General features: G+C 38.9%; 1 protein-coding gene across 5 annotated transcripts in view; it reads right to left on the reverse strand.

Moving 5' to 3' along the window:
• Positions 1-23018, reverse strand: part of FRMD4B (FERM domain containing 4B) — a 199286-nt gene that overhangs the window by 109455 nt on the left and 66813 nt on the right. For all 5 annotated transcript variants that reach the window (XM_037040929.1, XM_037040928.1, XM_037040931.1 and 2 more), the window contains one exon: positions 8845-8937. In XM_037040929.1, the coding sequence (XP_036896824.1) occupies positions 8845-8937 (93 nt within the window). The remainder of the gene's footprint in view (positions 1-8844; positions 8938-23018) is intronic.

Here is a 23018-nt window from a genome sequence, read left to right on the forward strand (position 1 = left end):
TAATTTGAACCCCAGCTCCAACACTGATGGGTCTTGGGGCCTTGGGTCAGATGCTTAGACTCTCAGTGTCTCATCTTCCTCACTTGCTCCACAAATCAGAGAAATGAGAGATGTTTTATTTTATTTATTTATTTTTAAGTATATATATTTTGATTATGCTATTATAGTTGCCTCATATTTTTCTTCCCTTTATTCCCCTCTGCCCTGCACCCCATTCACATCAGCAGTCCCCCACTTAGTTCATATCCATGGGTTATATATATAAATTCTTTGGCTTCTCCATTTCCTATACTATTCTTAACCCTCCCCTGTATATTTTGTCTCTACATTTTATGCTTATTCTCTGCACCTTTCCCCCCATTTTCTGCCCCTCTCTGCTGATAATCACCCTCCATATGATCTCCATTTCTGTGATTCTGTTCGTGTTCTAGTTGTTTGCTTAGTTTGTTTTTGTTTTTAGGTTCAGTTGTTGGTAGTTGTTTGTTGTCATTTTACTGTTCATAGTTTTGATGATATTTTCTTAGATAAGTCCCTTTAACATTTCACATAATAAGGGCTTGGTGATGACAAACTCCTTTAACTTTATTTTGTCTGGGAAGCACTTCATCTGCCCCTCCATTCTAAATGATAGCTTTGCTGAATAGAGTAATGTTGGATGTAGGTCCTTGCCTTTCATGACTTTGAATACTTCTTTCCAGCTCCTTCTAACCTGCAAGGTTTCTTTTGAGAAATCAGCTGGCAGTCTTATGGGAACTGCTTTGTAGGTAACTCTCTCCTTTTCTCTTGCTGCTTTTAGGATTCTCTACTCTTTCATCTTAGGTAATGTAATTATGATGTGCCTTGGTGTGTGCTTCCTTGGGTCCTACGTTTTTGGGACTCTCTGAGCTTCCTGGACTTCCTGGAAGTCTATATTCTTTGCCAGATTGGGGAAGTCCTCCTTCATTATGTTTTCAAATAAACTTGCAATTTCTTGTTCTTCCTCTTCTCCTCTGGCATCACTATGATTCAGACATTGGCTTGTTTAAAGTTGTCCCAGAGGTTCCTAAGCCTCACCTCACTTTTCTGAATTCTTGTTTCTTCATTCTGTTCTAGTTGAATGTTTATTTCTCCCTTCTGCTCCAAAGTGTTGATTTGAGTCCAGGCGTCCTTTCCTTCGCTGTTGGTTCTCTGTCTATTTTTCTTTATTCCACTTTGCATAGCCTTCACTTTTTCCTCTATTTTGTGACCATACTCAACCATCTCTGTGAGCATCCTGAGTACTAGTGTTTTGAACTCTGCATTTGATAGGTTGGCTACCTCTTCATTGCTAGCTCTATTTTTGGAGTTTGAATCTGTCCTTTCATTTGGGCCATATCTCTTTGTCTTGGCACACCTGTTATGTTATAAGAGGTGGAACCTTAGGTATTTGCAAGGGCTGGTCAACACATGTCACTGAGTTGTGGTGCTCTATGTCAGGAAGAGGTCAGAGAAGAAACAGTGCTGTATGCTTGGCTCTTGGAGGGCTTTCAGTCATTTCCCCTGCTCCCCACAAGCAAATTGGGCCCTTCTGGTGCTGATTACCAGGAGGATGGTTTTGTGTACGTTCTAGGACCCTGTGCTTCTCTCCAATGAACTCTCCTATGAGGCTGGAAGTTTCTCCTGCTGCTGAAACCCCCACAGACTTTTACAGTCAAGAGTTTTGAAGCTTTCTTTTTCCTCACTTGAATCATGGGTTGCGCCATCTGCCTTGCTCCCTAGTTGCTCCTCCCAGTATACCCACATGCAGATGTGGGACTGCCAGCACCACCTTGCCTGCCCAGTCCTTCAGCTCCTGGCTTGCTGCCTGTCCTCTTCCCTCAGGCTGCCTGCCTCTTCCCCTCCTACCAGTCTGAATGAATGTTTCTTCTTTCACTCCTTGGTTGTGGGACTTCCATACAGTTAGATTTTCAGGCAGGTCTCGTTGTTTTTGTTTTTAAATTTGTTGTTGCCCTTCTTTTGGTTGTGTGAGGAGGCAAAGTATATATTTCTATGCCTCCATTCTGGCTGGCAGTCTACTTTATTTAATTTTTAAGATTTTATTTATTTATTTTTAGAGAGAGTGGAAGGGAAGGAGAAAGAGAGGGAGAGAGAAGAATTGATGTGTGAGAGATAATCAGTTGCCTCTGTCATGCCCCCAAACAGTGACTTGGTCTGCAGCCCAGGCACATGTCCCAGCTGGGAATTGCACTGGAGACCTTTTGGTTTGTAGGCTGGTACTCAATCCACTAAGCCAGGCCAGCCAGGTTGAGAGATGTTTTAAATGTGGTCAACAGTCAGCAGCCAGTGAGTAGTGGTGATTATTACTGTATCATTATTATTCCTCTACTGAGGGACTATAACAAAAGCTGGTGACTTTGTTGTGAACTTCTTTAAAACTTAACTAGAAAAGCAAGAATGGAAATTTCAGGTGTTCTTCCTAAGATCTTTTTTTTTTTTGAGAAAGCAACATACTACAGAATCACCAGTTTTGACAGAATGGGCAAATACTGTGAAATGAAAACTCTTGTGACCAGTTATGACTTTTCCTTCCCAACTGGGCATACTTTCTTTGAGTCCCAGGGCCTTTGCTATGTCTGAGTGATATCTCAGATAAGAAGGTAAATTGGCAAGGGCTGCTCAATTATTTTGCGTTCTGAATGATGTTGAATTTGTGGCTGGCATCCAGTGAGGGCTAAATTAAAACACCTCATTCAGCCATTGTGAGTAATTTTTATCACTCAGAGTGGCCACCTGCATAAATAGATTTTTATCAGATCCTAATTCACATTCTGAGCACATTCATTGCTTGTAATGACCCTGCAACATCATAGACTCACTTAATAATGCTGCTGAAGATAGCAGTGTAATTTAAGTGTATTTCACTTTCTTCAGGCTATTATGCTGTGCTTGTGGGGGTCCCATAGGATCCTTTCATCTCTAAAAGGGGTGCAGTCCTGGTGACTTCCCTGCTGGGAAAACTCTTCCCCACTTCTAAATTTCCAGGTACAGCCAGGAGGACCCAAGATGGCCCTCCAGGTAAGCTTGTAGAAACCTGCCCTTTGCACCTCTCCCACAATGGTACATTTCCTGAATTCTCCAGCAAAGGGCTGGAGGCCCAGAAAAAGAAAGCCTTGCTGTGACCTGTACAAAGGGTAAGGAGTCTTCTACCCCAGGCAACTGTGAAGCATCAGTGTCACAGGTGAATTCCAAGTGCTTGCTTCTTCCCTTCAAAATTGCAAAACAGCCTGCTCTCTCACTCCAGAGGAAAGTAGAAAGTGTGCTCTGTGAAGGAGGTGGGTAGGGGACAGGAAAGGTAAGCTCAATAGGGAAGGTAGGGCTGGGCCTGGTGAATGATGAGGACAAAGTGAATGCGTTAGCCCCAAGCTAGACAGTCTCAATGCTTCCACATGCAAAGCCATATATCACATTACAAATGTTTTACTTACTGGATGTGGTTGAAGCAGTCTCTGATATTTCTATTCGAAAAACAGTTACTGTTTACTGAGGTTCTACATTACATGCTAACACCTATAATCCTCCGACACCCCCTTTACTACAACCAGTTCCAGCTCTGTTGTACAGATGAGGAAATAGGCCCATAATGGGACAGAGAACCACACAGCTCTCAATAAATGGAAGAGCTGGGACTGGAACCCAGGAATGATGCTAGTGCACTGGTTCATTTTGGGTGTGTGAAGTGCACATGACAATGTTAGATGTTTTTGGTTGTCTTGATTTGGAGGGTGCTACTGGCATCTTGAGGGTAGAGGCCAGGAAGCTGCAAACATCCTATGTACATTGTAGCTCCTTACAATGAAGTTATCTGGCCCCAAATGTCAGGAGTGCCACTATTGATAAACCCTGCATGGAAGGCCAAGCTTTTCACTTCTGCATCCTACATCTTTTTTTCATCCTTCACAATCCTGATTCTTTCCTTCTGCATTTTTGGTGTCACTCTGAGGACAGACTGCAGAGAAGACTGAGCATTCCCACAAATGATGCCCGATGTTGGGTCAGGGAGCATGCAGAAATAAAATCCTGTAAGAAACTGAAATCATGATTGAGCACAAGTTTAGAAGGATTCTGTATCTTTCTGGAACTTTCATATGAATTAGGAATGTTGAATCCTCAAAGATGGAGGCTGCTAACCAATTGCCTGGAAGTTCAAGGATGAGTTAGGCCACTTAGGTCACAGTGGGTATTAAGACAACTGATAGCGCATTCTCCGGGTTTTGGCATATTGTGCATTCAGGTGGGAGTGTGGTGGGTGTGCAAAGAGCTCTGGCTAACTTACCCTCAAATAGCCTCTGGTGAGCCACAGTAAGAGGAATGACTCATTTCTCTGGGGTTTTTAGTCACATTCCTTCCCCAAAAGATAAATTTTTCTGTCCTCATTGTAAATGGCCAACTCTTTGATAGCTTTAAAATCACTCATGGCCATAAACCCACAAACCTTTTAACTTCTCTTCCTTCAATCACTCAGACTTCCACTAAAAAATGATCAAGTTATATATTCGTTGAAGAAAAAATATGTAGACAAGCAAAAATAAATAAAAATCATTCCTACAATTGTTCTATTGGAGATTGACGACTGTTAACATTTTAAACTTTATTTTCCATCCATCTAAATAAGTGCAATCAGGTCACACATCCTGTTTTGTGATCTGCTTATTGGGAGCACCTTTCCATTTTCACCAGAGCCTTTATTTGTGAGATTGTATTCCATATACTTGGCTTTCTTTAGAAAAAAATCAGATCAAATGACAGGGACCCATGGGTTTAGTCATGATGCTTCCTTGAGTTAAAGTCTTTGTAAAGGCTGAAAATTCCAGAATCAGGGCAGGGTACACTAAAAAGGCACTCAGCCGTCTTTCAAAGACTCTGAATTTGCAGCTACTGTGACAAGAGAGGTGGCAATTTCTCCTACATCTTCTAATAGAACTTTCACTAATGTGGTGACTTCTCAGGCCTGAGTGTCACAGATAATGCTTCAGGGTACCTCTGATAGCCCCTTACAGTCCTGGGGCACAGAAAAGATGACTTGGAAAGAGGAGAAGGAAAAGGGTAGGAGGAGGGAAAGACTACAAAGAAGAAAAAAACCTAGAAGTATTCAGAAGAATGGGGGTGAAATATGTCAAGATCTTGGCTTTGCATGTGGCTAGGTGGTACCAGCCTGAGCTACCTCCACTTGCCCTCCCCGGAAGGAATGGGAGCTTTTCTCATGAGGTCACACCAAGTCCCTACTCTTTGATTTAAACTCTTGCTCACTCACTATCAAGCTTTTCAAATGCTCACATCTGGGCTGCATTACCAAAGAGGCCAATGTGTTTGGGGAAGATAATTTACTCAGCAGATAACGATAACGAGCTCCAGCCTGAGAATTCCACCAGCATCCAGAGGGAGTTGGGACTCACATGGAAATGGAGACACAGTTGAATGAATTATGGTGTATAAATAAATTATGGGTCACTTGGACACACATGTGTTGGGTACATATTTAGCACATATCATTAAGATATTATAACTAAAGAAAAGACAACTGTTTAATAAAGGAACTAAGTGCCCTCACCTTAAGTATTTTCTTTGCTCCACACAGAAGCAGCAGGCATTTCTAAGCTGCTCTATGCATTCTGGGAAGTAATAGCCAGGAGAAAGACTTACCTCCCAAAGCTGTAGGACCCCAGGGCTTAGTTCAAGAATCACTGAGGCCATATTTAGCCCAGTGCCTGACCCCAGATTAATGCTATATTTCAATAGAGAGAAAAGTTCTGGAGAGCAAAACTGGTATGATATTTTCTTTTTTTTCAAAAATGCTACAATAAAAAAGTTATTTTATTATATTTGCATAATACTTTGCAAAATAATTTTGTACCTCCCAATCTCTCTTTACTACTCACAACCAACTTGCCCAAAAGCATGCTCACCATCTCCAGGGCATTGCAACAGAATCTAGGCCAGGAATATGGGTGGGTCTGGGGATTTCAGAGTTGGAGGGGCATGACTGTGTCATTTGAAAAATTTCCCAGGATAATTCCATATGTCCCTTCCCTGGAATAAGCTCTGAAAAGTAATGTACTTTTCATCTAATCTCTTTTACTGAAGGGAACAATTGTTTACTATAAAAATGTCATAACTCACTGAACCTATCTTCACTGTTGGCATTTGGATACTTTCCTTTCTCCCTATGCATTGACAACTCGGTGGCTGCACAGCCTCGTGTCTGTGAATGAGGCTGGCACCCAAGTTGCAGGGCACAGAGCTCACCTTGCTGATGGGAGAGGCAATAAAAACGAGCCTGTTATATTAACAGGTTTTGAGTGTTTTCAGAGGCTCCTATAGTGACCAGATATCCAACAAAGTCAAACACTGTTATTGGTTCTGTTCTTCAGGGAATATTTAGTAATGCTCACGACTTAGAGAGTTGGTGCTGGTGTCTGCTGTGATGTAATTATCACCATTCATTTTGTTTTCTTGAAAGAGGAGGCCAGAGGACCCCTGAAAGCATGATTTCACCAGATGCCCAGCAACCAAATTGGTAGGACCTCCAAGAACTACATTCCACTCAATGACCTCTGTCAAGTTCCCATAATTTTTTGGTGTGTGTTTTTGCTTGATCATTTCTTTAATTAAATTGGAGTTGCGAGAAGTACTTAATTGGAATAATAACAAAGACTATTATTATCTCACTATTCTGTTGGGAGGAAGAATTAAGTGACTAATTAAAAAATTTTTAAGGGTGTTAAACATTAAGTCATCATGCCAAGTGATTGTGGGGCACTCTGGAGATAATACTAAGTAAGTGCTGACACTCAGGGACAAGCTGCAGGATGCTCTGGCATCTCAGGAACTTGCTCCAAAAAGATAGGGTGGCTTTACGATGACTGTACAGAAGGGAAGACATAGTTTCCTCCACTAGTATTTTGAGACCAACAATAGACCAGATAATAGCTGTCAAAGAACTAGAACACAGGCCTGGTTACTAAATATGTGGCACTTGTTAAATTCTCTGAAGATGTAACACTTCCATTAAGTTCTTCTCCACAAACACTGCATGTGTGTACCTGAAACTGAGATGCTTAACAGGAGACTGGACAGCTCAATTATGGAAGTTCAAAAGTAGATTTTTATCCACCCAGTGAAAGATCTCCAAGTAAAAAAATAAAGTCACCAAGCAACTTATCATTCTTATTTTTCTTTAAGAAGGGGAATGAATTGGAGGCAGAGGTTAAGGAAGAAGTGTGGCAGAGAGTAATTTTTATTTTTTATAAAATAAAGTACACTTTTATATATTGTACTCTTTTATAAAAAGAGTACACTTTTATATAGTTGGAAATGTTTACAGTGACAATTCTTTGTAAAAAACCTGTATATGTTGAGCCATTTTCCCTACATAATACAAAATTAAAATTTCTTTATTCTCTGACCCCTGTTTTATTACTAATAGAATTTTTTCCTCTTCCTCACTGGCTTATGTTTGTTTTTTTCTGCATTTCCATGGACACAAGCAGTGGACTCATGTCACACTGCTTCCAAGAAACTCCTGTGTTTTTCTTTTGGATTTCTGTGCATTTTTCCATACTGGCTGCGTTCCTAGACAAATTTCTGTTATACTCTCCCTTCCTGGGGTTTAAAAATGTAATTTCTGGAGGTGACAAGAAATTCTAAACCAGATTTCAGAGAAGAAAGCAGAAAACAAATTGGGGTTGTCGCCACTTTGTTTACTGAGTAAAGAGTCACTGCCACCTACAATCTCCATCAATCCGTATTATAAAAAGATCCTTAAAGAAAAAGGGAGGCCATCTCACTACCACACTTTTGGATTTCATGGGACACACTGAAGTTAAAGGAAAAAAGTGCGAAAATCAACTTGATTTTCCTTAATCGTAGTATAAACCCCCAAAAAGAAAAATAAGAAGCTTCCACTATCATGTCATAAAACAAAGTATATTTCAACACCCCCCCAAATAATGTAAACTCAAACTAAAGAAATATTTTTCAGGTTGATATAGATTTATGGCAAATCTATTTTCTTAGCTTATTTTATCATATTTGGCTTCAGAAGGCCAGGAAAGCAAAATTTGTCAAATTCAGGATAGTGGGGAGAGGGGCTTTTAACAAAATTGGTACTATCTTATTTCTTAAGCTCGATACAGGAACATAGGTGTTACTATTCATAACATTTCATTTGTCTTAGAGTGTGAATAACTAATGTGAAAAATATTTCCATCATGGCCTGGTTTTAAGAAATTATAGATTTAATGAATGTATCCATTTAAGGAGGAAATGACCCATCCCTTGTCCCCCATCCCTGGCATGATTGCATGACTTACGGAAGCAGAGCTCAGGGAACAGTCATGGACCGCACTGTTCTTGGCAGTCTCTCTGTCTGCCTGCAAGCTGAATTCGTATTTCTGCACTACTGAAATCATTCTTTCAGTGAGCATTGGTTTGCATTTCATCTTCTATTCAAATTAAAGGTGTGAAATTATATAAATTCAATTATTTCCACAGTCTCTATAAAATATTCCTACAGAAAATGTAATTATAAATGTTTGCCATAATTCAAATATAAAAATCCTATAGTATGTTATAGTACCTATGTTTTTCAACTTTAAATTGGTCCAAGATGCTTTGAGTAATAAAGTAGGTGATTCAATCCTTCATCTTCAAAGAAAACCATTCTTGTATGGTAACTTGGTCTCCAAACTAAGAAAGTAGAGAATCTCTTTCCCATAATAATATTTTGATAGGTTGCATCTTTTTTTAATTCTTGATCTCTGATTACCAGAATTTTTTCTTTTTTTTAAAAGGAGGTAGGGGATGCTGAGTGTGTCTGTAGATACATACCTCACGGCAAAGTACAAAATGGCTGGGCCTGGTTTTTTGGGCAAATCATGGTCAAGAACTCGGTGATCTAACTGCAACCAGTTTTGCTGACCTCTGTGAGAGAAAAGCAGAAAAAATAAAACAAAACAAAAAATGATTACATAGAAAATTGGAGAAAGGTTCAATAATACATTGCGTTGGCAAACTTGTGGAGAAAGTTATTCCCATACACTAATGATAGCTATTTAACCTATTACGACTAGTAATGAGGACAGTTAGCAATTTCTATCAAAATTATAAAAGCACCTCCCTCTACATCAGCATTTTCACTTCCAGGAGTTTATTAAGATAAACTTGCATGTGTGGAAAATGGCCTGCATATGAAGTCACTCACTGAGGCCTTGTTTGTAATAGCAAAAAGGCTTGAAACAACCTAAATGTCTAGCAGGATATTGTTTTAAGAAGTGAATTTAACCTCAGTGATAAAATACAATGCAGCCATACAAAAGATCAATACTATCCTTACAAACTTATTTTGAACAATATCCAAGATGTGACATTAAATGAAAAGGCAAGATGCATAAGACTAAGTACAGTATATCAGTATATTATAAAATAAAAAAATAGGTATACTTATAGGTATGCATGAGTATATGAATATCTACAAAAATATGTCTGAGAGGTTAAACAAGAAATAACATTTGTTGTTTCAGAGACCAAAAACGAGGTGAAATTAAGTGTATTAATCTTTAAATTCTTATTAAATATAAAATATGAAATATTTTAGATAGTCATAGAGAAAAACTTTTGATCATTTAATGAAATCAGACAGACACAGATAATAACACTACAGCTTTTTAAAAAGTTCAGGATTGAATACTCTGGGTGCTGCTTCTGTGTGTGTGTGTGTGCGTGTATGATGAACTTTCTAATATTTAAGTATAGACACGGTGGGGCAAAAGTAGGTTTACAGTTCTTCATATGGAAAATACCACAATAATTAACAAATAATAATGCAAGAATAGGCTCTTCATTCCACTGCTCACAACTTAAACCTACTTTTGCCCCACCCTGTATATTTATTTTCTCAAGGTCCTCACCATGTTTACGGGTATAAATAGTTCTTCCCGACTTTTGACCTCCAAGAAATGGAAAAGACCGATGACTCTGTGGTTCAGAATTGCTTACATGCCTTTTTCAAGGTTGTCTAACTAGTTGATCCATTTTGGACTGTGAATTCCTGTAGGGCACAGGCTCCATTTTGCCTGCTTCCACAAAACTCAAGAAGGTGCCAACAGTGGTGAGCTGTGTCAAATTATAACAAACTCTATAATGGACCAGAAGACACTTTATAAATTATTTTGGCCTTAAAGTAAATACTTTTAAAAAATCAGAAAACTCTAAGCTGTATTCATTATACATAGAGAGGAAAATGGGCATAAATAGCATTAATGGTGATAATAATAACTACTCTTTATTGAGCAACTGCTCTGTGCCAGCCAAGCTGGGACTTTTATGAGTGACTACTCTACTTAACAATAACTCTGCAAGGAAAGTGGCAGAGCTGGGATTGGAGCCCAGGACTTTCTTTTTTTTTTTTTTTACAGATTTTTTTTTTTTAAGATTTTATTTATTTATTTATTTATCTTTAGAGGGGAAGGAGAGGGAGAGAAACATCAATGTATGGTTGCCTTTCGTGCATCCCCTGCTGGGAGTTGGCCTGCAGGGAACCAGTCTGCAACCCAGGCATGTGCCCTGACTGGGAATCGAACCACGATCCTCTGGTTCGCAGGCCCGTGCTCAATCCACTGAGCTACACCAGCCAGGGCAGGACTTTCAAAACAGGAGAAAAATGAGATGAGAGCATTGCATCAATTTTTACAATAACTTATGGCTTGATCTCTGTCACTTATAATTTTAAGTAAGCTCAAACTAAAAACTATTTTTAATTTGGAAAAAACTATTTTTGCTTCTGTAATTATAAACTTAGGTTTCTGATAACTGTTCCTAGCTTTCCTTGGAGGCATATTATGAAGATAAGCTGATATAAGTGATATAAGGAGAGCTTCATAGAACTATCGATGTTGTATGTAAAATAACATAAAAATGGAGGGCTAGAAGTTTAGGGATTGTTACACTGTATTTTGTCAAGTTTAGGATGGTACCGAGTTAAAGACACATCCCAGTTTCACAGGTGTTTACATGTGTATCTTAAAATACATAAAATATTGTATAGTATCAGATCTTAAAAGTTTTCTTATAGAAAGTGAGACTTTTTTGAATTGTCTTTTTTTGCTTTTATGTAGGAGAGATGTGGCATTAGTTAAAAAGCATAATGCCTATTTATGACATTCCATGAACTTGCATGGAATGATGTCCAAGAATAGATACATCAATTATATTAATCACAAAAGCACACTCAAAACACTATCATATATGGATGAAACTTCTTGGAATTAGTTCTGGAGACATATAAAACAAATTGTTATAATCAAAAATGACTGGCTTCCACTATGATATTATATATTTTTATAACAAGATGTTCACATAAAAGTAATATAACTTTTAAAGGGTAAATTAGAAATTATATTTTTAAAAGCTCCATCCATAATTTCATCAACAGGATAAAAGAAGAAGTAAAAATTACACATAACTCTATCACCACGATATAATCAAAGTTAACATGCTACTTTATAGTCTTTGAGGCTTACATGAAATCAAAAACCTGTTTTGCTCAAGTATAATAGATCTAATCAATTTCTCAGAAAGGCATTTGAATCTACACATTCACTTCTACTAAGCTGTGCAAGTGAACCTTAAAGCCAGTTTCCTTTTTGGCTAGAACTGTATCAATTCAAGGCCCATCAGATGGAACAATAGTCAAAAGTCATAAATGTATTGTAAAACCTATTTGTTATGTCTTGATAAACAAAGCTTATTCCAAAAATATTTTCAAAACAAGAGAAGAAAAAACATGAAATGGATTTAAGGAAATGGGAACCTTTGTGAACAGAGGGGCCTCTGTGTCAGGAGGGCCATGACTGCCCTCTAGGGGTAAAAGACTCACTTTGCACACAGAACACCTGAAGGTAAACAAAGTAACAAAGTTAAATCTCAGGAAACTGTAGGATGCACCCTCTAGTAGGACCATGAATTTCTTTTTGTTGGTCATCATCGCTACTTTTATTATGTAACCACACAATTTTATTTTTCCATTTCTTTTCTTGGCCTGTGTTGGAGGGTACAGACATTAGCTACTTTCACCGACAAAATGTCCATCTCCACTTCTACTTCATTTAGAGCCAGTCACCAAAGGCAAATGGCTGGGGTGGCATCTAGGCTGGTTTATTCAGTTCAGACAGCTTCCTGGTGGGGATCTGACTCTGGTATTATGGTGGGGGTGGAGGAGTACTGAAAGAAAATACTTTCCAAAACTATTTACGAGGCAAAAAGAACTAGGCTGGTGACCAAGACATTCCAAGGAGACACCCTTAAACAGAAGCAATTTTCCAGACCTGTTCCACAGAAAGGTGGAAATGGCTGTTCCCACTCACCATCCCCCACCCCAACAAAAAGCCCAGCTCATACTTCTTCTGAAACTAAACATAGCTAGAGCCAGAAGACACCTTCCAAACTGGTCATAGTTCAAAAATAGACTCTGCTGTCCCTTGCAGGGGAGTGCAGAGAAGACATTCTGGAGCCAGGCTTCTTGGAAAGATTGTAACATTGGCCACTGCCACCAAATGAGATAACCGAGGGATGCCTGAGTGAGACAGTCTTCTCTCAATAGAGGATTTAGAAAGAAATCCCAGGGCAGGAGAGGAGGAAAGTGGCTCAGGTCATTAAAGGAAGTCATTCATATTCTTCCTTTTCTTTCTGAAGAAATGGTCTTACAGTCTCAACTCCTGATATATGCAGTGTCTGATTACACTAACCTGAGCTCAGAGCTTTCCCTGAAGTTTCCATGGGGCCAGTACCTTTTTTTCCACCCACCATAACTTTGCAGCCTGGGGAACCTGTGATCCCACAGTCCCGAATCATGCCAGTCTTCTATATAACACCTTTCCATGGCAAGGGTTCCTCTCCCACCAACATGAGTTATGATCAACTCAACTATTGGCTCAGCTATGATCTGATATGGTGTCTGTTATAGATTCACTCCACAATCAGGTCAGATTCCTTACCGTGGAGAAATGATCTGCATTCATTATCATGTCCATGCACTGGTCACCAAATGACTTCCATGGAATGTCATCTCCTGCCTAGAATGTCTAAAGTCTACCTGCCTTGCCAGGTCCAATTTTAGTTATCCTGCTGTGTGGATCCCACCCCAGTCCTCCTTCAGTCTCATTCTGAGCACTTATTTACTGCCAAGACTACTTCCTTTTATTATGTGCCTGTGCTATGGGCTTTACATACTTACCTGATTTAATAGTATGTAACACTAGTGCCCTATTACATGTACCTTATGTAGTAAGGTGCTACCTTACTGAATATCTGTACTACCTTATTGAATAATTACTACCTTATGTAGTAATTATTATATGGGTAATATTATGCCCGTTATACAGATGAGATATTCAGTAAGTGGTCCAAGATCAGACAGCTACCAAGATTCAATGATATCCACTTCCTGCCTCCCTCCCAATATAATATCTTGTCCCATTTTACCTCTTATTCTCTATATTCTAGGCACACTGGCATTTTACTGACTTTCTAAAAAAAAGAGTCAAGTTTAGTCACACCTTTTGCATTGTTTTTTTCCAAGTAATATAACTTTCTTTTTCTTTAAAATTTTTTAAAAAATTTAATGGTTGTTCAAGTACAGTTGTCTCCATTTTACTCCAACTCTCCCCATCCCAACATTTCCCCTTCCCATTCTTGATTCTACCCCACATTGGTTTTGTCTATGTGTCCTTTACAGATGTTGCTCAAAACCCTTCCCCCATTTCCCCCCATTATCTCCTCCCACCTTCCCTCTGGTTACTGTCAGTTTCTTCTTAATTTCAATGTCTCTAGTTATATTTTGCTTGCTTATTTTGTTGATTAGGTTCTACTTATAGGTGAGATCATATGGTATATATCTTTCATCGCCTGGCTTATTTCACTTAGCATAATGCTCTCCAGTGCCATCTATGCTGTTCCAAAGGGTAGGAGCTCCTTCTTTCTTTCTGCGGTGTAGTATTCTATTGTGTAAATGTACCATAGTTTTTAGGTCTATTCATTTACTTCATTTTATTTAGGTTGCTTCCAACACTTAAGAGATTGTAAATTATGCTGCTATGAACATTGGGGTGCATAGGATCTTTTTAATTGAACTTTCAGGGTTTTTAGGGTATAATTCCAACAGAAGAATTGCTGGGTCAAAAGGTAGTTCCATTTTTAGTTTTCTGAGGAAATTCCATACTGTTTTCTATAGTGGTTGCACCAGTCTGCATTCCCACAAACAGTGCACTAGGGTTCCCTTTTCTTCACATCCTTTCCAATACTTGTTGTTTGTTTATTTGTGATAGCCATTCTCACCAGTGTGAAGTAGTATCTTGTCCTGGTTTTAATTTGCATCTCTCTGATGACTAGTGTTGTGGAGCATCCTTTCATATGTCTCTGGGCCCTCTGTATGTCCTCCTTGGGGAAGTGTCTGTTCAGGTCCTTTGCTCATTTTTAAATTGGATTGTATGACTTTCTGGAGTGGAGTGGTTTGATTTTGGAGATCAAACCTTTGTCCGAAGTGTCATTGGCAAATATGTTTTCCCATATAGTTGGTTCTCTTTTCATTTTAATGCTGTTTTCTTTAGCCATGCAGAAGCTTTTTATTTTGATGAGATCCCATTTATTTATTCTTTCCTTTATGTTCCTTGATCTAGGGGACATATCAGTAAAAATGTTGCTACATGAAAAATCTGAGATTTTCCTGCTTATGTTCTCCTGTAGGACTTATATTCAAGTCTTTTATCCACCTTGAATTTATTTTTGTGTATGGTGTAAGTTGATGGTTGAGTTTCATTTTTTCCATGTAGCTGTTCAGATCTCCTAAATTATTTGTTGAAGAGGCTAATTTTACTCCATTTTATGCTTTTGCCCCCTTTGTCAAATATTAATTGATCATAGAGACTTGGGTTTACTTCTGGGCTCTTTTTTCTGTTCCATTGGTCTATGTGTCTGTTCTTACACCAGTATCAGGCTGTTTTGATTACAATGACCTTTTAATACAATTTGATATCAGATATTGTGATCCCTCCTACTTTGTTCTTCTGTCTCAAAATTGCTGCAGCTATTGAGGATCATTTATGATTTCATATAAATTTTTGAAATGTTTGGTCTATATCTGTGAAATATGTCATTGGTACTTTAATAGTGATTGCATTGAATCTGTAGATTGTTTTGAGTAGTATGGTCATTTTGGTGATTTAATTCTTCCAACCTATGAACATGGTATATGCTTCCATTTGTTTGTGTCTTTTTTAATTTCTTTCTTCAGCGATGTGTAGTTTTCTGTGAATAGGCCTTTTACTTCCTTGCTTAGGTTTATTCCTAAGTATTTTATTTTTCTTGTTGCTGTAGTAAATGGGATTTGTCCTTGATTTCTGTTTCTGATATTTCATTGTTGGTGTACAAAAATGCTTTTGATTTCTGAATATTGATTTTGTACCCCGCTGGTTTGCCAAAACACAATTCACTTATTAGATCAAGTAGTATTTTGGTGAAGTCTGTAGAGTTTTCTATGTACCTTATCATGCCATTTGCAAACAGTGACAGTTTTGCTTTCTCCTTTCTAATTTGGATGCCTTTTATTTCTTTTTCTCGTATGATCACTGTGGCTAGGACTTCCAGTACACGGTTGAATAGAAGTGGTGAAGGAGGACATCCTTGTCTTAATTCTGATCTTAGAGGGAAAGCTTTTTGTTTTTGCCCCTTGAGTGTGATGTTGAGTGTGGGTCTCATGTGAGTGTGGGTTTCTCATATATAGCCTTTATTATTTTGAGCTATGCTTCCTCTATTTCATTTTGCCAAGTATTTTTATCACAAATGGGTGCTGTACCTTATCAAATGTTTTTCTCCATATCTATTGATATGATCATGTGGTTTTTGCCTTTCCTATTGTTTATGTGATATATTATGTATTGATTTACAAATATTGTACATCCTTGCATCTGTGGAATGACTCCCATTTGGTCATGGTGTATGATCTTTTTAATGTATTGCTGGATGTGGTTTGCTAATATTTTTCTGGGGTTGTTAGCATGTATGTTCCTCAGTGATATTGGCCTGAAGTTTTCTTTCTTTGTTGTGTCTTTATCTGGTTTTGGGATTAGGATGATGCTGGCCTCATAAAAACAGTTTGGGAATCTTCCATCTTCTTGGATTTTGGGGGAATAGTCTGTGAATGATACGGGTTACACTCTTCCTTAAATATTTTGTAAAATTCTCCTGTGAAACCATCAGTCCAGGGCTTTTGTGTGCCAGGAGCTTTTTGATTACTGCTTTGATTTCACCAGCTGTTATCGGTTTGTTCAAGCTTTCTGTTTCTTCTTCATTCACTTTCGGAAAATTGTATTTTTCTAGAACTTTGTCCATTTCACCTAGGTTTTCGAATTTCTTGGCATGTATTTGTTCATAGTAATTTTTTACAATCCTTTGTAGTTCTCTGGTATCAGTTGTAATCTCACCTCTTTCATTTCTGATTTTGTTTATTTGGGTAATTTCTTTTTTTTTCCTTTGTGAGTTTGCTTAAAGGCTGTCAATATTGTTTATCTTTTCAAAGAACCAGCTCCTGGATTTATTGATCCTTAGAGTTGTGCTTTTAGTTGCTATGTCATTTAATTCTGCTCTGATCTGGTTATTTTCTTCCTTCTACTTGCTTTGGGCTTTGTTTGTAGTCGTTCCTGCAGTTCTTATCGATGTAGGGTTAGGTTGTTTATTTGAAATGTTTCTATCTTTTTTAGGTAGGCCTGTATCACTATGAACTTCCCTCTTAAGACTGACTTCGCTGTGTCCCATTAAGTTTGAGCTGTTGTGAGTTCATTTTCATTTGTTTCCAGAAACTTTTTGGTTTCCTCCTTGATCTCATTCTTGACCCATTCATTGTTTAATAGCACACTATTTAATCTCTAAGAATTTGAGTGATTTTGAATGTTTTTCTTGAGGCCAGCTTCTAGTTTCAGTCCCTTGTAGTCAGAGAAAATGCTTGATATGATTTTAATTTTCTTGAATTTGTTTAGGCTTATTTTGTGTCCTATCGTGTGGTCTATCTTTGAAAATGTTCCCTGTGCATTAGGACAGAATGTATATTTTGCTTCTTTGGGGTGACGGGCTCTCTATATATCAGTTAAGTCCATTTGATCTAGGGCATTATTCAATGTCACAATATCTATGTTGATATTTTGTTCAGAACACTATCCATTATTGACAATGGGGTGTTAAAACCCCCTACTATTCGTTTTTGCTTTCAATATTTTTCTTGAAGTCCTCCAAGATTTTCTTTATGTATTTGGGTGCTCCTATGTTGGGTGCATATATATTTACAGTGTTTCTATTTTATTGATATATTCTTACCTTGAATATTATGAAGTGATCATCTGGGTCTCTTTTTATGGCTATTTGTTTGAAGTCTATTTTGTCTGAGATGAGTATTGTTACCCTGGTTTTTTTTTCCTGTCACCTTGGTTGTAATATTTTTTTCCAGCCCTTCACTTTCAGTCTGTGTATGTCTTTTTTTCTGAGGTCGTCTCTTGTAGGCAACATATGTGTGGGTTAGGTTTTCTTAGCCATTCACCTACTCTATATTTTTTGACTGGAGCATTTAATCTACTAACATTTAAGGTTATTATTGATAGATATCTATTCATTTCCCCCCTCTTTTTATCTGTGTTCCTCTCTGTCACTTTTTTCCTTTCTCTTCTTATAGTAATCCCTTTAGCATATCTTGTAGTGCTGGTTTGGTGGAGGTGTATTCTTTCAGCTTTCTTTTGTATGAGAAACTCCTTATTTTGCCTTCCATTTTAATTGAGAGCCTCACTGGGTAGAGTAATCTTGGTTGGGGGCCTTTATTTTTCATTACTTAGAGTATCTCTTGCCATTCTCTTCTGGATTGGAGGGTTTCTGTTGAGAAATCAGCTTGTAGCCTTACTGGGCCTTTTTGTATGTTACTTTTTCTTTCTGCCTTGCTGCTTTTAAGATTCTCTCTTTGTCTTTAAAACTTGGCATTTTTATTATATGTCTTGCAGTAGGCCTCCTTGGGTTCATCTTAATTGGAATTCTCTGTGGTTCCTGAACTTGCATGTTTTTTTCCCTTTCCAAGTTCAGAAAGTTTTCTGTCATTATTTTTTCAAACAGTGTTTCTATTCCTTGTTCCTTTTCTCCTCCCCCTAGTATTTCTATTTTTTGACTGTTGTTGCATTTCATGTTATCTTGGAGTTCCCTTAAGCTATCTTCATATTTTTTTAGTCTTTTTTTTGGCAGCTGCTATACTTAGGTATTTCTTTCCACCTTGTCTTCCAGCTCACTAATTCAGTCCTCTGCTTCATCAGGCATGATTGTGATTCCTCCTATAGTGTTTTTTTTCCTGAAATTTTATTTTTCATTTCTTCCTGGTTTTTGTTTATAGTTTCTATTTCCTTTTTCATTCTGTTGTAGTTCTCATTCAATTCCCTGTAGTTGTCCATGATTTCCTTGAGCATCCTTATACCCATTATTTTGAATTCTATATTTGATAGTTTGCTTACCTCCATTTCATTTAGCTCCTTTACTGGGGAGCCTTCCATTCCTTTTGATTGCAGGTTTTTTTTGTCTTCCCATTTTTAGGTGACTCTTTTTGTTTGTTTCTGTGCTTCCTGATGTTCTGCTTCGGTAGCTGCCTTTGTAGGATAAACTTCTATGGTAGGAATTCTATGGGATTCAGTGGTATGGTCTTTTTGATCTCCTTGTCTGGATGCTCTAGGTTTGCCCTTTCTTCTGTTTGTGTGGGCTTTCTTGTTGCACATGGGTTTTTACCTGTCTGTGGTTCCTTTGTTGGTGGGTTCTCTTCTTTATTGGGTATACTGATGTTCACAGCTCCCACCTAATCTTGTATGTGATCAGTGGCAGGGGGAAGGCAAAATGGATTAAGGCAGCAGGTGAGTATTCTATGGGAATTAAAGTACCAACAAGTACAGAAAAGATAGGAGATCCCTTGGATAAGTATAGCATTAATGGTGATATTTCACCCAACTAGCCACTTTTTATAAAAGGTAAAAGAGTAAGACCCTTGTTAGAGGACAGAAGGAGTGTGAGCTGAATCCAGAAAACAGAGCACATGTGCAAGGTTAGATGATGAAATATAGTGAGAATAAAAGATAGAAAGTAGGCATAGTCTGAGAGCGAATAGAGTTAACCACACCAGCAATAAAACTAAGGGAGATAAGTGAAATGGGCTAAGGCCAGGGAGGGGTCCTGTGTAGCCTTTACAATTATACATAACAACAATTATTTACAATAGTACTGGAACAACAAAAATATGACAAGAAATATATGATTTGGATAACCAGAATGGAAAGTAAGTGATCAGGAGTAGTGTGTTATTGGAATAAGAGTGAAGTGAAAGAAGGAAGATTAAAATACAATATGAAAGAGAGAATAAGAAAAGTCATTAAAACAATTCAATTAAACAAAGAAAGCAGAAAAAACTAAAGAGAAAGATGAAAAATAAAAAATACTAATAAAATAAAAGAAGTAAAATAATGAATAATAATAATAATATAAATAAAGAATAAAATGTAAGTTCTATAGGATTGCAGAGCAACATATGTCTCAGTTTCTCAGTTGTTGGGGTTAGCCTTGTGCTCCCTCTTTGGATCTATCTCTGGACCTCTCATAGCTCCATATCTTATGGTGTCTCTTGGGGGAAGAAAAGACACACACACACAAAAGCCTCCTGCTGACTTTAAACCCTCCAAGTGAGCTCTGCTGGTCTTCCTGGATGCCACAGGCAGAGGGGAGCTGGGCTTCTCTATTTTTACCCTCCTACGGTTTTGTGAAGATGGGGGCCAGGTCTGGGCTGCAATATTCACAGTTGCCCAGCTTCTAGCTGAGGTTCTCAGTGAGCTATCAGGTCCCCACTGACTATCTGCAGCAGGTCAGTGCACTTAATCCACCAGTTGTGCCATGGACACTGAGATGCCTCTCCCTCTTGCTCTTTTTGAGTACACCATGTCCAGAGCCTGCCTCTGGGCAAGCAGAACAAATTGGCTGCTGCGTGAGCAGTGTAAGCTAGCCAAGGTGCGCAAAAGTTCCTTAAACATTGGCTGAGAGTCTTTCTTTTTTGAGTGAAATTCTCTTGTTTAAGTCCGCTGTTCTTAGCAAGTGCCCTGCTTTTCAAACAGCCCAACTTTCCAACCAGACTGGACAGTATCCAGGTCAAGATCCGACAGGACCCAACTCTTCTCCCATCTCCAGGTGTCTGTCACCCAGCTCCCCAGTCTCTCTAGTAATGACTTAGCCAATGTCCATAGTCCCAGCAGTTGAACACCACCTCTGTGTGTCTCCCACTCTGTCTTTACTCCCCTCAGTGACTTCAAGCATCCATGTCCAGCCTGGAGCCACTTTGTCCTCCCTGCTGTGGTAGGGGAGAGTGCTGGTGGTATGACTCTTCACCAAGGAACCTGCCGCAGGCACCAGGCCAAGCTGCAGGAGCCTTAGTTCCTGTGCAGATCCCAGGAGCCTTACCATCCCAACACAATCTCCTTACCATCTGTTTTCAATGTCCTCTATGATTTTCGGCCTCCAGACTTCATATAAGCTGGGATTCCATTGGCTGTTCACTCTGATCCTCAGAATATTGGCTAGGTGTTCCAGCTGGGCATAAGGAGAAATGCTGCGATGTTTTTCTGTTTTTCCTTTTTTCTGTGTCTGGAATGCTCCCCTAGAATTTATAAAACTGATTCTTGCTTTTTAAAAAAAATATATTTTATTGATTACACTATTACAGTTGTCCCATTTTCCCCCTTCACTCCTCTCCACCCTGTACACCCCTCCCACTCACATTCCCCCTTTAGTTTATGTCCAAGTGTCATAAGTTCTTTAGCTTCTACATTTTCCATACAATTCCTACCATCCCCCCGTCTATTTTCTACGTACCATCTATGCTACTTATTCTCTGTACCTTCCCCCCCTTCACACCTGCCTGTTGATAACCCTCCATATGATCTCCATTTCTGTCATTCTGTTCCTGTCATTCGAGTTGTTTGCTTAGTTTGTTTTTGTTTTTGTTCTAGGTGTGGTTGTTAATAATTGTGAGTTTGCTGTCATTTTACTGTACATGTTTTTTATCTTCTTTTTCTTAGATAAATTTCTTTAACATTTCATATAATAAGGGCTTGGTGATGATGAACTCCTTGAACTTGACCTTATCTGGGAAACACTTTATCTGTCCTTCCATTCTAAATGAAAGCTTTGCTGGATAGACCCATCTTGGATGTAGGTCTTTGCCTTTCATGACTTGAAATACTTCTTTTCAGCCCCTTTTTGCCAGTAAGGTCTCTTTTGAGAAATCAGCTGACAGTCTGATGGGAACTGCTTTGTAGGTAACCCTCTCCTTTTCTCTTGCTGCTTCTAGGATTCTCTCCTTCATTTTTATCTTGGGTAATGTAATTATGATGTGCCTTGGGTCCAACTTCTTTGGGACTGAGCTTCCTAGACTTCCTGGAAGTCTATTTTCTTTGCCGGATTGGGGAAGTTCTCCTTTATTAGTTGTTCAAATAAGTCTTCCACTTGTTGCTCTTCCTCTTCCCCTGCTGGTACTCCTATAATCCGGATGTTGGAACATTTAAAGATGTCCTGGAGGTCCCTAAGCCTCTCCTCATTTTTTTTTTTGAGTTCTTGTTTCTTCATTCTTTTCTGATTGCACGTTTCTTTCTTCCTTCTGGTCCACGCCATTGATTTCTGTCTCAGTTTTCTTCCCATTACTATTGATTGCCTGTACCTTTTCACTTATTTCCCTTAGTGTAGCCTTCATTTTTTCATCTAATTTGTGACCAAATTCAACCAATTCTCTGAGTGTCCTGATTACCAGTATTTTGAACTGTGCATCTGTTAGGTTGGCTACCTCTTTGTCACTTAATTGTATTTTCTCTGGATCTTTGATCTGTTCTTTCATTTGGACCATTTTTTTGTCTTGATGTGCCCTTTAGTGAGGGGTGGAGCCTTACATGTTCACCAGGGCAGGGTAACACAGTCACTGTGTTGTGGTGCTGTATGTGGGGGCGGGGTCCAAGAGGGAACAATGGCGCTTGCTGTGCTTTCTGCCGGATTTCAGTCACTTTCCCCACTTCCCACAAGTAAATTGGGTCCTTCTGGTGCTGATTCCTGTGTGGGTGGGTTTGTGCATGTTCTAGGAGCCTATGGTCTCCCCACAGGTGTTTTCAATCAGTGGTCTGAGGCTTTATTTCCCTGAGCCGAGACCTTAGGTTGTGCGGTGTGTCTCGCTCTCCCTTTGTTTTGCCTGGTTTATCTGTGCATGAATGTGGAACTGCCTGGTCCACCAGCCACTGCCTTGCTGGTCAGCTGCAGCCTTGTGCACCCTGATCCACAATCTGCTGCCTGGCTGTCACCAGCTTCCACCTAGCCAGGAATCCTCTCTACCCTGGCTGCCCAACTCTGCCCCTCCTACCAGTCTGGATCAATGTATCTTCTTTAACTCCTTGGTTGTTAGACTTCCATACTGTTTGATTTTCTGTCAGTTGTTTTTTTTTCTTTTTTTCAAATTGTTGTTGTCCTTCTTTTGGTTGTGTGAGGAGGCACAGTGTGTCTACCAATGCCTCTATCTTGGCCAGAAGTTTGGTTCTTGCTTTTAAAATTTTATTTATTTTTTATTGTTGACACTGTTATAGGTGTTCCCCATTTCTCCCCCTTCTGCTCCTTCCACCTAGCTCATGCACCCCCTGCCCTGGCCTTCACCACAATTTTGAGGTGCATATATGGTCTTTGCCTAATTTCTTCTAGTTCCTCTTACCCCCGCCACTCTCCGCTCGTCTTAGATTTGTTAGTCTGTTCCATGTATCTATGCCTCTTTTATTTTGTTTGTCAGTTGTTTTTGTTCATTAGATTCCACATATGAGTGAAATCATGGTATTTACCTTCTTCTGACTGGCTTATTTCACTTAGCATAATAATCTCCAGATCCATCTATGCCATTGCAAAGGGTAAGAATTCCTTTTTATAGC

Source organism: Sturnira hondurensis, unplaced genomic scaffold, assembly GCF_014824575.4.
Source record: "Sturnira hondurensis isolate 20B ecotype Veracruz unplaced genomic scaffold, ASM1482457v3 Scaffold0002840, whole genome shotgun sequence".
Classification (NCBI taxonomy): domain Eukaryota; kingdom Metazoa; phylum Chordata; class Mammalia; order Chiroptera; family Phyllostomidae; genus Sturnira; species Sturnira hondurensis.